The sequence below is a fragment of the Corapipo altera genome, unplaced genomic scaffold, assembly GCF_003945725.1.
Source record: "Corapipo altera isolate COAL_440 unplaced genomic scaffold, ASM394572v1 268, whole genome shotgun sequence".
NCBI classification, from domain to species: Eukaryota; Metazoa; Chordata; class Aves; order Passeriformes; family Pipridae; genus Corapipo; species Corapipo altera.
In genome coordinates, this window is record NW_020884901.1 from 2,686,648 (window position 1) to 2,702,987 (window position 16,340).

At 48.1% G+C, this 16,340-nt stretch overlaps 2 protein-coding genes across 6 annotated transcripts in view; both read right to left on the reverse strand.

The window, feature by feature from the left end:
• SEC16A (SEC16 homolog A, endoplasmic reticulum export factor) overlaps nt 1–3,140 on the reverse strand; it is a 28,918-nt gene extending 25,778 nt beyond the window's left edge. For 4 of the 5 annotated variants that reach the window (XM_027650238.1, XM_027650237.1, XM_027650236.1 and 1 more), the window contains exon 1: nt 3,059–3,140. The gene's annotated coding sequence lies outside the window, so the exon portion shown is untranslated. The remainder of the gene's footprint in view (nt 1–3,058) is intronic. The other variant, XM_027650235.1, reaches the window with a different exon arrangement.
• Nucleotides 3,141–7,349: 4,209 nt separating this feature from the next.
• The window catches only part of NOTCH1 (notch receptor 1), a 43,712-nt gene continuing 34,721 nt past the window's right edge, over nt 7,350–16,340 (reverse strand). Inside the window, exons 26-34 of the mRNA XM_027650233.1 lie at nt 15,442–15,870; nt 14,496–14,644; nt 13,652–13,868; nt 13,222–13,306; nt 12,828–12,993; nt 11,812–12,107; nt 11,341–11,488; nt 11,126–11,223; nt 7,350–10,700 (exon numbers count right to left, since the gene is read on the reverse strand). Of these exons, the coding sequence (XP_027506034.1) occupies nt 9,231–10,700; nt 11,126–11,223; nt 11,341–11,488; nt 11,812–12,107; nt 12,828–12,993; nt 13,222–13,306; nt 13,652–13,868; nt 14,496–14,644; nt 15,442–15,870 (3,058 nt within the window). The 3' untranslated portion in view covers nt 7,350–9,230. The remainder of the gene's footprint in view (nt 10,701–11,125; nt 11,224–11,340; nt 11,489–11,811; nt 12,108–12,827; nt 12,994–13,221; nt 13,307–13,651; nt 13,869–14,495; nt 14,645–15,441; nt 15,871–16,340) is intronic.

Below are 16,340 nucleotides of genomic sequence, written 5' to 3' on the forward strand. Positions count from 1 at the left end.
TCACCCCTTTAACAATGTGGGGAAGAGGGAAGCTGAAAAACTAGAGGAATTCTTCAGTACTTGTCCAGTGCAGCTCAGTGAAGCTTTAGCAACATGCAACAGTTTCGTTTTCTGATGGTACACAACAAATACAGTTTATAATATGTAGAGTGAAGTACCCACAGCAACTGCTCCATACCAGATTTTTACAGAAGACAGACAAAAGCTGTGCAATTTTTAGTTGGAGTTCTTTTAAGATTCGGCATCTTGTCAGTAACAGCAATAAAATGGGAAGCCAGAAAAGGCAGATGTTTGTAATCAAGCCAAAATTTTAATAGTGAGAAAGAAGTTCAAATGCAAAACACTTCTGGTTTCTGGTTATCAAAAATACATACTGAGTGAGCACTGAGTAACTACATGTATTTTACAGAGATTTATAACTAAAAAAATCCCATAAAAAGCACACTGACAGTACCACAGCAGGACCTACACGGACTCTACCAGGCATCAGTACAACACATCCTAAGGAAAAACCCCTCCAACAGCCCTGTGTATAACCCAGGTCCCTCTTTCAGAGTCAGTCTCTCAGTTTCTTCCCATTTCCATATATTCCACAGCCGTATCTTAAGATTTAATAAATGCTGTGTTTTATTAAAATGGAAAAGACAACCAGAATTGGCTTTGGCAGAAGCATCAAAGCTTCATTAGCTTCATGCATTACTTGCATTTGCCTTCACCATTCTTTCTGGAGCCTGCTGAATTCCACCAAGGAATGCTTACAAAAAAGGTTTCAGAGCTTTGCAATCTTTTCTCCTGTTATGATCTCGAGGTGAAGGTTTTCCAGCTGGCCACACTTACTGCCAACCATGTTTCCAGGAAACCCTGCCTAAACACCCAGCCCAATTTCCACAAGCTGAAGTAACCCCAGGCTGTTCTGGACATCACCAGTTCTTTTTCATCCTGTTTTTTGCTGCATAAACCAAACTGCAAAACCTCCTCTCTCCCCTCCAAATAAACTTGTGGGTTTATGTAACATACTTTGGACTGGGGAGGGGAAAAAAGCTAATTAAACCATATGCCAAGGCAGATGGAAAGCACTAATTCCACTGAACAAAATATTGATATCTACCAAGCAGTTCTGTTTTTCACAGAAAAGTTGTTTCTGAAATACAGCTGAGCACAAAAGCCAACTTAAATACCCACTTCAAAACTTCTAATGTGGACTTCACTCCTTGCAGTGTCTTACACAAAAAAAAAAAATCCTCATATTTTACCACATTTTTGTTACCAGCATCAGTAATTAGCTAATTAAAATAAGTGTTGAGTTCTACTTTAAGGCAGAACTTGCCATTCCTCCAACAGGATCTCTGATTGTGCACGACAGAAGTTCAACACGAGGGATCAGCTTCCTCAAAAGCAAAGTTAATATTAACAGACTGCACACAGTAGTAAAAGCACCCAAGACTTGAGGAATTGAGTCCAAATAAAATGAGCATGCCCATGTCAGGTAATTTAAACAACAGATATCAACTCAGTGCTACTGAGCCTCCCTGCCCCTCACCCAGGATTAACAGAAATGCTGATTTTAAGGTATTTATAAATGAGAAATAACTACACAAGTTAAAGCAATCCACCTCTGCTTCAGCTGGTTTATTAATTAATAAAGCAGAACAGACTGCTATACATTAGTCACCAGTAATAACAATTGCAGAGGGTGTCTCCAGGAGCACCAAAAAAAAAAAACCAAACACATTACCAAAGACAAAAAAAAAGATTAAAAACACCCTCTAGACAAGGCCATAAAAAAATTCACCTGAAAAGCTCTATAGCTTCATATATAATAATTTATTTGGGAGGAATTAATTTAATCCTATCTCCAAAGGACATATGCTAAATAAATTACTCTTAGACAGAATAAGTACATCCACAAAGCAGGTTACAGAGGACTAATATTAATTCTCATTCTCACACACATGATGGACCAAATAATAAATAACATGTTCACATGCAGAGATTCCTACTGAGAATAAAGTGACTAAAAAAGCCCACTGCAACCTCAATGACAACAATAGCTGGAAAATGAGATTTGCAGCAAATGGGACACTGTTTTTTCAGAATTCCTTTCTTATGTAGACAGCTACACATCTGCACACATGTGGGTGACACTCAGACTGAACACACTCTACATTTTTAATACCCCTGACAACTTCCTACTGGCCTTCTCCTAAATGGTTATAAATGTCACTCAGCGAAAATGCAGGGACAGGACAAGGGGAAAAGGGTTTAAACTGGCAGAGGGCAGGGTTAGATGGGATACTGGGAAGCAATTCTTCCCTGTGAGGGTGGTGAGGAGCTGGGATGGAATTCCCAGAGAAGCTGTGGCTGCCCCATCCCTGGAAGTGTCCAAGGCCAGGTTGGACAGGGCTTGGAGCAACCTGGGCTGATGGAAGGTGTCCCTGCCCATGGCAAGAGGTGGGACTGGATGGGTTTTAAAGTCCTTCCAACCTCAACCAGGCTGTGATCCCGTGAAAAGAGCTGTTTGGGAACGAAAAGCACAGCAGCAGCACAAAACATTCCCGTTTGTTTCGAGAGGACCCCGACCACCAGCTCGCTGCCCCAGCACGTCCCTGAGTCAGCACCGGAGCTCGGACCTGTGGCACCTGACAGCTCGGAAAAACAGCCCCGAGCCGGGACAGGCGCCGCGTGTCCCCACAGGGAGTACGTGACAGCAAACATCGGGCGGCACCTTCTCCCTCCCGCACCCCTGAACACCCCTCGCAGCCCCGCGGCGTCTCCCTGTCCCACCGAGACAGCCCACCGCCACGCAGATCCTGCGGGAAACCCCCCCCGGCCGCCACTGCGGCAGCGCCTTCGCCCTTCCCTGCGGCACCACCACCCGCCCCAGCCGCGGGGGGCTGCGAGCCCCGTCGGCTCCCCCTGCGACCGCCCCGAGGCCCACCCTGAGGCACGGCGGGGCGGGCCCCGGAGCCCCCCGGTGATCGCAGCTCGAGGCCCGGCGTTCCTCAGGCAGAGCACCCGAGACGCCCCGGCGCGCCCCTTCCCTTCGCCCCGGCGGTACCTGGCAGCTCCCGCGGGCCGCGGCCCCTCAGCAGCGGGCGCGGGCCCCGCCGCCCCTCCCGGCCCCGGCACCGGCCGCCGCCGCCATCTTGGCACATCCGGATCGCGGGGCTGCCGCCGCCGCCGACGTGTCACGCCGCGGCGCGCGATGACGTCACACGGACGCGCGCGGCGCCCAATGGTGTTGCTGCTGCCCAGCGGCCCCGTGAAGGGAAAAGGGGGCGGGACCGAGGGCCGCAGGTTCGAATCCTGCCCTGGGCAACTGCGGGACCGTGGGTTCGAGTCCCGCCTCGGCCTCTCCCCGGTTCTGCCGCGGCCTCGCCCCTCTCCCGGCCGGGGCGTGGGGGGTTGTCCCGTGGAGTTCCCATGCGGGTCGCGATCCTTTCGGGTTCCCGGGGTGGGTGCAGTGTCGCGGGCGGCCGCCAGGGCGGGACAGAGCACCGCTGGTCCCGGTCCTGCTCCTCAGGGATGTGGGGGCGCGGATTGGGAACTGCCCAGGGCTGCTGGAACTGAGAACCATAAACACCCGACCCTCTCTTCAGTGAAGAATTTTTCCCTGATATCCAACCTAAATCTCCAGTGGTGCAACTTGAGGCCGTTTCCTCTCATCCTGTCCCTTGTTCCCTGGGAGCAGAGCCTGACCCCTGCCTGGCTCCAAACTCCTGCCAGGGAGTTGCAGAGAGCGAGAAGGTCCCCCCGAACCTCCTTTTCTCCAGGCTGAGCCCCCCCAGCTCCCTCAGTCACTCCTGGTGCTCCAGCCCCTTCCCCAGCTCCATGGCCTTTTGCATGTTTATATACATCTATCTATCTATCTCCAAGATCATAACATGATTTCACATAGTTACGGGCAAGTCCAAAGATTTCACTCCCCTCTCTCTCCTAGCTCTGTGTCGCAAGTCTGTTTTACACGAAGTTTTTAAGTGGGGACCCCCCCCGTTCCAGCACCAGAAAAATGCCTCTCATTCACTGGCGGTGCCCACACTGTCACGCTCTGCACCCAAAAACCAGCCTTAGAGGAGAAAGAAAACACAACGACCTAAACAAACATCTTAATCAAGGGTCATTATCAGTGCAAGAGCTGTTTCTACAGTTTGATCATTAAAGCAGGGGAATATCCTCAAAGCCCGGTCCAAGCAAGGGAAGCAGCACTTTGATGCTGGTGTGGGAACAGCAGAGGCAGCGCTGTGATTTTTAAGGGCCTTTCATCTCTCTCTTTTGTAGGAACATTCTTAGAAACCAGCTTGTCAAATACAATTTCCCTGCACAGGCATGAGTTGCAGATAAATCCCTGGTTCTCCCTTGATATTTCCCCCAACAGGTGTAGTCTGAGGAAACATGATTTTAATTAGCTTGATTGGCTTTTTAGAAATACAGATGTGTTCTAAATACCATCAGTTGCTCACATCTGTGTCTACAGTTAGAGATTTACATATCTAACCTTCTTCTTACGTATGGATACATAGTGCAAACATTAATGATGAGATCTCACCTTTGCTCTTCTCCTGGCATGTGATGATAAAGAATTGTCACGTTAAGACGTTTGATCCCTTTTTACCCTGAAGTTTTCTAAGTGATTTGCTGTACTCAGCAATACAGTTCTGGACTTGAGTGACCCCATTACAAATAAAAAGCACATCTTTCTCTCCTGCTTCCTCAGCTTACTTGGGGTACAACACAAATGATGCTGATCTTTTTCCATTAAATTTTGAGGATTTATTCAGTTGTCAGGTTGCACACAACCATAAACACAGCTTTCTATGCAAAAGATCATTCTCTGAATTAAGAAACAGGGAAAATGGTTAAAGGAGAGTATCTGTATCCCATACCAGTATTTTGCATTCTGTTGGCCAACTGGACAGGCTGAGTTTTATTAATTTACTCATTTAGTTGCTGTGATTATTCACACTACCTCAGCCACATTAACCCGTGTGTAATCTGAGGGAGGCCAAACCCGAGGTGATTTTGGCTCTCTTTGTACATTCTTCAGGGGGTGATTTGAGCTGCAGCAACAAATCGTCCATCAGGGTTCGAGCAGCTGTGAGCAACTTTCTGAGCAAACACCAACAGCCTGGAGGTAGAAGCAATACAGAGTAGCAACTTCTAAATGTCCCATCTAATTGAGCAGGAATAATGAAAACAAAGAATGAAAAAAAAAAAGCCCTCCAGCATGTAAACAAATAGTTCAGGTGCACTGATTCCTCACAGCACCAACATACCTGCCATGGCAATAGCTGGTGCTAATCTTGTTTTATGCAAACACTTCTGAATCCTTCCTTTAGCATTGGATATAATTTTAGTGCTCCTCAGCCTTTTTCACCTGGAATGCTAAAACAAACACACTTGCCGTGATCCATTCATTCCTCATCATCTTCTGGTGACAGGAGAGCTTGAAATTCAGCTCCCAGCATGACATGAAGATGAGCTTGTGGTGGGACAACATGGTTCGGTTGGAGGGGACTGGGGGAAGGCAACTCCTTCTGGATAGGGAGTTGGTGGGAAAGCCCTAAGTATGGAGGGAGAGCTTGAAACTGGGGCCATTTCTCTCATTTCTTGTTTAAATTTGCCTTGATCCCAGCTGGGGACCTGTGACCCCATGATCAACTCATGTACCCAGTCAGGAAAACAGGGACAAGGGACTGGCGGGAGTTTGTGGGTCACCAGGTGCCTTCATAAATATATGAGTAATTGGAGGCTAAACACCTAAAAACTAAATTTCATATTCTTACTCCTTTACTGCTCAGAAAACCTTTTCTGAGTTTTAGCTGGAATTACCTTGTGGCCAATTTATTAGTATCTATGCATTTGCCTCTTTCCCCTGGTATTTAGCCCCTTCTTTCCTTGTTCTGTCCCTCTAACCATTCCCCATGGAAAATTAAATGCTTTGCAGCCCCTCTTCTTAAACGAGCCATATGTGTTTAGCTGCCTCCTGCAATGTCACGTTGTTTCTCACGTCCTCATAAACCCTTTTTAAATCTATTCCAGGCCAAATTTGTGCCTTGAATGACTTGAATTTCTATGAGTGACTGAGCTGTTGTACACTAGACCAGCAGGAGAGGGTCTTACTGATGCCTCCTCAGGCTGGCAGGAGCCTTTCCCAGCCTCACTTGGACCCAGCCATGAGTGCTGGGATGGGGATGCGTGGGAGAAGCCTGGAAGGATGGGGGTGCGTGGGAGCGTGGCTGGATCCATGAACAGCACATCTGTGAGTCACAGTGGAGGCAGACACTCTTCATTTAGCATATTCCAGATGGGATGCAGTGAGACACAACTGTGGGGAAGAGCATTATCTTAGAAACCCATCTCCAGGATGTCCCTTGGGGGGTAACGAGATCCTCAGCGTTGAACCACATCTTGCAGGGGGCAAAGGGGTTTGTCCTCAGTTAAAATACCCCTTTCCATGGAGTCTTCTGGGAGTGCACCCTGGAACTTCACCTCCCTGAGCCCTGAACGTGCTGTGTTTCACTGCTGGGTGGCACATAAAACAATGCAGCACCAGCTGCTGACGGGTTGGGCAGCAAATGTCTGGTGGCCCCAGATCCGTCTGGGGCTGGATATCAGGTACATGTACACACATGCCCACTCCCTCCCCAGCCACGGAGTGGAAAATACCAGCATTCCAGGCTTATGTGATTTGGGAGGAGGTCAACGGCTCTGCTATTTATATCCAGTTACTTGGGGACTTTGCAGCTGCATTTGGACTAGAGACTCCCTGTGGGGGAGAGAAGGAATTAAATTAAATTACCTTAAAAATCTCGAGCACAGCAAGGACAGCAAACATTTCTGCGTGGTGTTTGGTCCTCTGGTGCTGCTGTTCCTCATCCCATGGCTTCCCAGTTCCAATCTGTGCCAGCCACCACATCCAAGAGCCCAGGCCCAGGCTCAGCACTGCCTGTGAAGTAGGAAGCACTGCAGGTAACTCCTAACACCACGCTGTTCCCATAGGCACTATGGAATTAGAAGCACGTGGCTATTTTTTACCCTTCACCGTTCTCATCAGCCAGAAAATGCTCCTAAAAAAACTGATCAGAAAGCAAAATTTTACAGTACTTTGAACGTGCTTTTCAGAGCCCCTCCTGCCTTGCTCAGACCAGATGCCTGAAGTCAATGAGAGCTTTTCACAAGTTAAGGAGAAATTTTCACTGTCCAAAGCCCTGCTCTGAGATTCTACACAGAGAACAACACGTTGGGGAAGCTCCAGCACTCTGTGCCAAAAGGCAGCCCTGCAGCATTGAGAACCAGCAGGTGTCAAGCCCAGATTTCAACCGCTCCGTAACAAAAACACTAAGTTCCAGTTTTAGTAAAATCTAGATGCCCAGAAGCATCATTTATTGCAAATCAGTTAACCAAAAAAAATACATCATTTTTGCAAACTACAACTTTGCATGTAGATAGCTTTATTACAGAAGATATCTTTTCTTAAACTACACTCTAGTTTATAAAACATAGGAAGGTTCAACACCACGTGATGTTTTTATCACTCATATTAGGTGTGTCACAATAACAATGGTCTGAAATGTTAACTAAGATGAGTGCTCAGCAAGGCGCTGGGCCTTGAGAAATATCCATTTTATTTGGTGTTCTAATAAAAAGGAATGAGGAAAAGGAACCCTTTTCTTAGGTTTTCTTGATTAACTGCTCTCTATCTGCCTGTCCCATACACATATCTAGTCTTAGGGTGTCTGCTTGCCTTCGCACCCGAGTGAGTGATATTCCAACACCTCTATAAGGTGATATATTTATGATATATTTAAGACTTGCTCATTTAGATTTTTGAAACAAAATCCACCTTTTCTTTAAAAAAAAAAAAAATATATTTACAAACATTAAATCTGCCACAGGCTTATACTATATTTTACATGATACACAGAAAGAGTGTACACCAATATAAAAAAAGATGCATCACTCCAGGCTAACGTTACAGAACAAAATGTTAAGGTTTCACAGCACAGGCTCAGCTGTGCTGTCCTTCGCCCTCCAGTTTTAGCCAGTCCAGCATCCCACTAAAACCAGCAGCAGTGGCACTGCCAGAGGAGCTGGAGCCGGGCGAGCACGTGGTGGTGGCAGTGTTATAATGCTTTGTAATCTCACTCGGGGTGTCTGCATTAATAGACACGCCCTCTTTTAAAATAGGCAGGCCATCCTTAAAATAAGGATGTGGTTTTACAAAGTTTATATTGGCATTTATTTCTTAAACAGTTACTCAAAGGCAAACACGAAAAAACAACAACAACAAAAAAAAAACCAAAACCAGTAAAGATATTCAAAGTAAAATTAAGTGTCCTTTGTGTATATACTCCACAGTTAACGGGCTTGCTCTCTTGGGAGTTTGGCAAATACACTTCTTTTTGATGGGGGACAGTATTCATGTTTTGTAGTTTTGTTTTTTTTTTTTTTTAGCTTAGAACCTGTTCTTACAGGTCTATAATCCTGATTTTCGTTCCTTTTTTTTTTTTTAGATCATAAAAATCATTTAAATATATATATTTTTATATATATATATAAAAACAAGAGAGAACAAAAATTTCTATTATCAAGGCAAATGTACAACTATATAATACTGAAATTTAAACAAAGATTCATGACTGGTACCATAAAATGTCCTCTCATATAATAGCAAAGGAAACATTTTAAAGTACATTTTAAAAAATTTGTTGATACTTAATTTTTTCCCCCCTTAAGGAGTGGTATTTTTAGTCAATTTTTAATTCCCCTTTTCTTTCTCACCTCTCTTTCTGAGTTGAAAGAGAAAAAAAATAAATTAATGGCATTTCAGAATCACAAATTGCTGCTTATAGCTTTACATAAACATTTCCTCTCAAATCAAACACAATGAATCCCCCCAAACAAAAGAGAACGTCCTATAAAAACCTAATTTGTCCATTTCTTGAAACACAACTGGTGTCCCACATTGAGTTCTTAACAATAGAACATATAAATAAAAAAGGCAGTGTTTTCATGTAAAGTAAAAAGTACATAAATAAATACTAAAAAAAAAAAAAAAAAAGGAATTAAATGTGTCTTTTTCTTTTTTTTCCTTTTTTTTTTTTATAAAAACATATTTAAAAAGGATCCTTTAATAAAAGCATCCAAGGTCCTTTTAAAAAAAAAAAAAAAAAGATCTCCCTCGAGCTTCTGACTCTCACTGAGCACCAGTGTCTCTAAAACACCTTGTTTTACTTGAAGGCTTCGGGGATGTGTCCCATCTGTGACTGCATACTCGTGGGAGGGCTGGAGATGCCCTCGGACCAGTCGGACACGTTGGAATGAGGAGACGAGCTGGACCACTGGTCCGGCGACTCCGGAGACGGCGTTAGGAAAGGGTGGTCGGGCACCTGGAGCTGGTGGCTGGGGGTGTTGTCCAAGGGGGAGGAATAACTGTGCTGGGAAGGCGGGGTTAGGAACTGCGTGGTGGTCATGGGCTGGGCGAGGGAGGACGGCAGGGACGTGGGCAGCATCTGGGAATCCTGGGGCAGGATGGTGTGCACTGCCATGCTGCTGCTGCTCACCGGCTGCATGTCGGGCTGGCTCAGCTCTGTACCAAGGAAATTCTGGCCCATGTGGCCGCTCCCGTTGGAGCCGGGGTTGTGGTGCTGCTGCGGCTGCTGCGGCGGCGGCGGCTGCTGGGGCTGCTGGGGCTGCTGCTGCGGCTGCAGGTTCTGCTGCTGGAGCTGCTGCTGCTGCATCTGCTGGAGCTGCTGGCTCTGCATCAGGTGAGGCTGGGACGCCAGCCGGGTGTTGGGCATGGCCTGGTAGCTCATCATCTGCGACAAGCTGGTGGTGGGCAGGCCGTTGTGCAGGGAGGTCATCATGCCGTGCTGGAGGTTTTGGGGCTGCTGGTGCGCCCCGGGTTGGATGTTGCCTCTCAGGGGGTTGTACTGGCTCTGGACCATCCCGTTCTGCAGCCTGGTGAGCCAGTCACACTGCCCGTTCAGCCCGGCTGCTCCACCGACGGAGAAGCTCATCGGGGCGTTGCTCATCACCGTGCTGGGGCTGGACACGGGCAGGTGGGAGAGACGCGGCGGCACCGAATCGAAGGCCATCCTGCTGGAGCTTCCCATGGCCATATCCTGCTTCCCCGCCATGTTGAGGTGGTTGATGCTCATGTGGGCATCCGGCATGCCCGGCAGATGATTCAGGGGCATGGAAGGGGACTGCTGAAACGGGGAGGTCATCAGCGGAGGAGAGGCCACATCTGAGAGGTACCCATGGGGTGACTCCAGGGAGTCCACTGGGGACAACACGCTGGAGTTGTCAAGCAGGCATCCTTTTCCATCCTGGGATTTTTTCCTCCGGGCTTTGAGGTCTTTGGCATCCTTGCCGTTGCAGCTCAGGCCCTTGGTACTCGGCTTCCTGGCCTTCTTGCCCTGGACGGCGGGCTTGAGGTTGCCAATGTAGCTGTTGGGGGAGCAGAGCGGGGGGGACAGGGTGGGCGCTCCCAGGGGGCCGTTGTGCAGCGGTGGGCTCCTCACCAGGTTGTACTCGTCCAGCAGCCTCACGATGTCGTGGTGCATGCGCTCCTGGGCGATGTCCCGCGGCAGGCGGTCCATGTGGTCCGTGATGTCCCGGTTGGCAAAGTGGTCCAGCAGGACCTTGGCGGTTTCGTAGCTCCCTTCTCTGGCTGCGAGGAACAGTGGGGTCTCCTCCTGGAAACCCAGCAAAAAGATGGTTAGGGTTGAGTTCACAGATTCCCCTGGCTAGCACTGCCCTGAGCTCCATGCCCAACACCATCTTGTCCACAATCATCTGTCTGGTGAGATTTTGGTGCTGCTTTTTCCTACCCTGTCCTTCTACTGATATCAAACCAGGAACCCTATGAGTGACCCTGAACATGCTGGAGATGGCCACAAAAACACTGTACCAAACTTCCCACCAAACACTGCGTGGCCCCTCCACATCAACCATACGACCAAATCCCACAGTGCTCCTTTGAGCTAATTCCAGCAACTTCATTCACAGCAGAACAATCAAATCAGAGTCTCAGTGCCAGACACTTGTCTGGCAAAAATTGCTCTTTAACAGACTCCCCAGATGGTTCTTTCCTTACATATGTCAGCCTAGGAGACATTACCTTATTGTTCTGCATGTCCTTATTGGCACCATTCTTCAGAAGGACCACTGCAGCTTCAACATTATTCACAGCAGCTGCCCAGTGCAGGGCTGACTTGCCTGGAGAGGAAGACCACGAAATGCAACACACATTAGTGAGAGGTAAGAGCAACCCCAAGAGCAAGCAGCCCTTTCCTTCCACATGTGAGGGAGCCTGTGTTTTAGTTGCCTCAGTACCTAGATCATCCACGGCGTTGACGTCTGCGTGGCAGTTGATGAGGTCGTCCAGCATTCCCTCCACAGCCAAGCGAGCAGCCAGGATCAGAGGAGTGGTCCCATCGTGCATCCGGGCATCAAGGTCTGTTGCCCTGTTCCTAATCAGGATCTGCCACAAAAAGGGACAAAGGACAAGAAACACAAATGTTAGGAGGGACAGACAGCAGGCACTCCAGGTGTCCGGGTCGCAGGACCTGCAATACCCTTTCCAGAGGTTGGGCCTTCCAGTCCCCACTCCCAGTCCAGGGATGCTGCTGTGGGGTTGCCGCTTTGCTGTGCCCCAAGACAAGAAATGCTTCAATTTTTACGACTTTCACCCCCCACCTTGCCCAGGTTGGAGCTGGAGGCCCTGCAATGAGCTCAGCTGTGTGACTGACTCAACACACAGCACCTGAAAACCCCCGAGAGACCGGTGGCCAAGGGATCCATTACCTGGAAGACTCCTTGGGCATCGGCCGAGACGGCGGCGTGGAGGGGCGTCCGGCCCATGTTGTCCTGGATGTTGGCATCAGCACTGGCCTCCAGCAGGCGCTTGGCAGCGTCGGAGCGGGAATACCTGGCGGCCAGGTGCAGCGCCGTCTCGCCCGTGCGGTCGGTCTGGTTGTGCAGGCTGGCGCCTTGGTAAATGAAATCCGAGATGACAGCGGGAGCATCGTCCTCCTCCTCACTGTTGCCAGTCTCCAGCCCTCCTCCGCTGCATGAGGCGATCATGAGGGGGGTGAAGCCGTCTGAAAGCACAGGGGAACCCCGTGAAGAAAAAAGGCTTTTTACCCTTCTGTAATGCGGGCGGCTCAGCAAGATGCTCTGTCTGTGATAGATGCTTATTCTCGTGAGTGCAGCAAGGCTGTGTTCCTGACTGGTTCTAAACATCAAACACAAATATCCTTCCTCTGATATGGATCTGAAATTCCTTCATGGTATCTCATCACTCGCTGCTTTTCCTATTTCATCTGCTAGCTTGCAGACTGCACCATGGAAGGTGCAGTTTATAAGGAAGGCTGCTCAAATCAAATTGAGTATGGTAAATAAATCTCCATTATTTCAGAGGGCAATTTCACAGATGTGGGGAAGACCAAATGTTTGTATTAATTTGAAAGCTATTAATATAGTTAAAAACCTGAAAAAAGACTGAAATGTGCAGATTGGTGGGAGGGGAGAAATCTACAAGTGGCACAGAGATAACCTGGGTGATTTAATAGGCACTTTCTCTGTATTCTCCGATTTCCACCTCGGTGATTAAACAAAAGAGCTCTAATGGAAAGCAAAATGCGATAAGGTCTATCTCTAAATCATGCACGACAGCAACTGTGTGATGCAGAACACGTAGCAGTGACTCTGTACTAACAAGAGGCAGGTGGGGCTGTCTGGGGCTGCTCCTCTGCAAGGGGCGAGGGAAGGTTTGAGATGAGCTGACGACCAGTGCAGAAGTGAAAGGGGTTCCACCTTACCCGGCCCTCTGACGTTGACGTCCATGCAGTCGGCATCGATTTCCCCCTGTGGAGGAGTGGGGGCCATGGAGGAGATGCGCAGGTCGGCGGCATCCAGGTGCTGCTGGGTCCACTGCCTGTGATCTGTCTGGTCGTCCGTGTCCGGCAGCATCGCCTGCTCCTCGAACTGAGGAACCACAGCAGGGAATCAGGGTGTGAGGAGGGGGCTGAGCTCCAGCCTGGGAAGCTCTGTGAGTCTCCAAGGTGTCACAGGCAAAGGAGCTGAGAGCAGCAATGCACAGCACCCCTGAGGGTCCCTCTGCTCCCTGGCTTCCCACAGCACTCTGCTCCCTCTGTGACAAACCCAGCCAGTGACTGTCTGCAGCACGGAAAGGGAACGTGGCAGAGGGCTTACCCTGAACTTCTTGGTGTCCTCCTCGTCACCCCACTCATTTTGGTTGTCATCCATCAGCGTGCCGTCCGAAGCATTTTTGAGGGGTCTTTAAAAATAAAACCATACAAAAAGTTACCTCCTCTGCAGGACCCGTCCCTGAGTGCCTGTGTCCATGTGCATGCACGAACTGAAAGAAGAATCAACCAGGCAATTTCCAGGAGGTTCCCCTCAGATTGCCTTTCATTTTTTACCAAGTGCAAACAGATCACGAAGCATTTAAAACCCTCCTCCAGATGGGAACACTGTTTTCCCCATGCAAGACTTTAAGAACCCTGATTTTTCTCCTCCCTGCTACACAATGAACTAGAGGACAAAACTCCGATGGGCTCTTTCAGAAGAGCCCCGAGCAGACCCACCGTGTGTAATGTGTGTCAACAAGCAAACTACTCACTTCAGTCCAACAGAGTCCTCCCCAAGTGGTTCTCGCCGCTTCTTCTTGCTCGACTCTGTCACTTTGAAGCCTTCTGGGAACCAAAGCTGCCCATGCTCCCTGCGCCGCTTACGAGACACCAGTACTCCCAGTCCAATGAAAGCAAGCAAGACCAGTGCAGCCACCACCACGTACATAGGATACAGCTGGGAGTTCGTCGCGGGCTCAGCTGTTTCACCTACAAAACAGTGGGGCACAAAGAGATGCTGAGACATTAAGCTGCATAGCAAACCAGGGACAGAGTGGAAATGAAGGAAAATTAGTTAATAGAGGTACCTAAGTCTGATCTAAATCAGCCACCCCCCCCCCCCCAAAATAAGGTCATTTTATACGCTATTAATCAGAATTGCAAACTATCGGCAAATTCTCGGCTGCACAAGCCAGCCTGCACCAGGAGACAGCTTCACTTTTTTCTCCTTTAAGGAAAAGGATTAGCAAACTTCAAATCATTGCGCTTGCATTGAGCTGTTAAGACAAAAGGATTTAGGGGGGATTTTCAAGATACAAACTTCAACTCCTTGCATGTCACTGATTGATTGGGGCTGCTTGGGTTTTCTTTTTCTTTTCTTTTTTTTTTTTTTTAATAACTTTTAGAGTGATAATGATTTTGAAATAAAACCCAGACTAAGAAAAAACACTAAACTGGTTTTGCTTTATTTTTTAAGAAAAGACTTCCAGGAAAAGAGATGTGAGGTTTATTAAAACCAGACTGTGTTCAAATGCAGCCAAGTGACAGATAACTAAACCCAGGTAAGGATGGAAAGTTTTGGTTGTTTCTCTTCCCCAGCTGACAAGCTGTACTTACTTTTAACAGCTTCTATTTTGTAGGGTATGTTCAGGTTGCCAAGGGAGGCCAAGGCACCCAGGAATGCTGCCACATCAGTTGCACTCTGGAAGCACTGGGAAGACGACTGGATGCACTGGCGGTTATCAATTTCCAAGTAAACGATGGATCTGTGGGAGAAAAAAGTCAATAAGGAACAGGGAGCAATGACCACACTGAGAAGACACAAAAGCCCCATCTCCCTTCCCTCTTTAACCCCCCATCAGTGGGAATTAGAAGGTGGGAACCCATCTCCTTGCTTCCCCGTGGCCCAAACCCTGCAGATCCCACTCATGTTCTGTTGGATTTGCCTCAATAAATACTGTGAAATCCAACTCTTTATCTACAGGAATGGAAGGCAGCCTCCACTTCACAATGTTTTAAAATTACCTAGACACTACAGTATCTTAAATAATGCTGTTTGGGAGCCCTCAGATCTTCTCACATAGGTTTCGCTGCTCTAACTCCTTTGCTTTCAGTGGTTTTTTGATTAAGCCCACAGAGAGGGAGCAGGTTGGATCTATATGTTTACACCGAAGATCTCCAAACACAGTTTGCACTAATTGAGTTTTACAACAAAGCTCTAGAAAGCATTTCCCAGGGAGAAACTGAGGCTTAACTTAATGACTTCCTGAAGTCAGACAGTCAGTCAGGCCAACCTCTGCTTCCAGGTCCCACCCAGCCCAGCCCTGGCTCCCAACAATACACAGGACTCCTTCAATCGTGAGATTGAAGCATTGTATCAGGGACTCCTGAATGATCCCTCGATTTTCCCACATGGGAGCAAAATCCGGTTTCTGTTCACACAGAAAGCAACTTCCAAATACAATTATCTGGCCTACATCCTTCCCTTTATAGCGTGTTACTATTATGAACACAGAAAACAAGTGCTGCTCAGTGAGGAAAGGATCCCACTGGTCCCCCTTACCCTCTGATGTCCATCTGATCGAGCTCCCTCTTCTGCCTCCTGCCAGCCCTGGAGTAGAGGCTGCTCTTCACTTTGTTGATGACAGCACTGGACATATCTGACCAGTCCTCTGTGGACCTCTTGATGTAGTGTTTTTTCAGCTCCTCCTCATTGCCATAATATGGAAAGATCATATACTCTCCCTTGGGGTTCTTCTTGAAGACCACGTTGGTGTGCAGCACTCGGCTCAGCTCCCTCAGGAAGTTGAAGGAGTTGTTCTTCAGGTTCTCTGGGGTGATGAGGACCACCACCACCAGCGTGCCATCTGCCAGCTTCTCTGGCATGTTGTTTGCACAGTCCAGACCATCCCATTCACACTCAAAGTTGTTGCAGCCCTGGTCGCAGTGGCCATCTGAGAAGTGATCTTTGCAGTACTGGTCATACAGAGGGCTGGGAGGAAGAAGAAAGGCAGGAGAATGAATTAGACCAAGTACTGCACATATCACCCATCTGCTCAGAAAAGCAGTGGTGGTCCACAGGGACCTCGCTTCTGTATAAATATTCTTCACCCTGATGGACACTAAACCAGTTTACACAGAAAGCATTCACCTCTGCAGGTGAGATGGCAGCTGTTAAATTACAAATTGCAATTTAGATGCCAGAAAAAAGGAGAAATTACTGTGACTCAGAGAAGACATGGGGACACAGAATAGTTACTCAGACCAGAGTCGGTCCAGGAATCTGGGATTAAGTTCATGCTGTTGCCAAAGACAATGTTTGGGAAATGTTTGGATGTTAACATCATCATGTTTCCTGGCTGCTCCTCCATCTGGGGTCTCCCTGCCCTGAAACTCGCTGTGTTACTGCTGTGAGTTGGAGAATTCACTTCTATGGAGTGATACAGGCAAAGACAGGGAAGC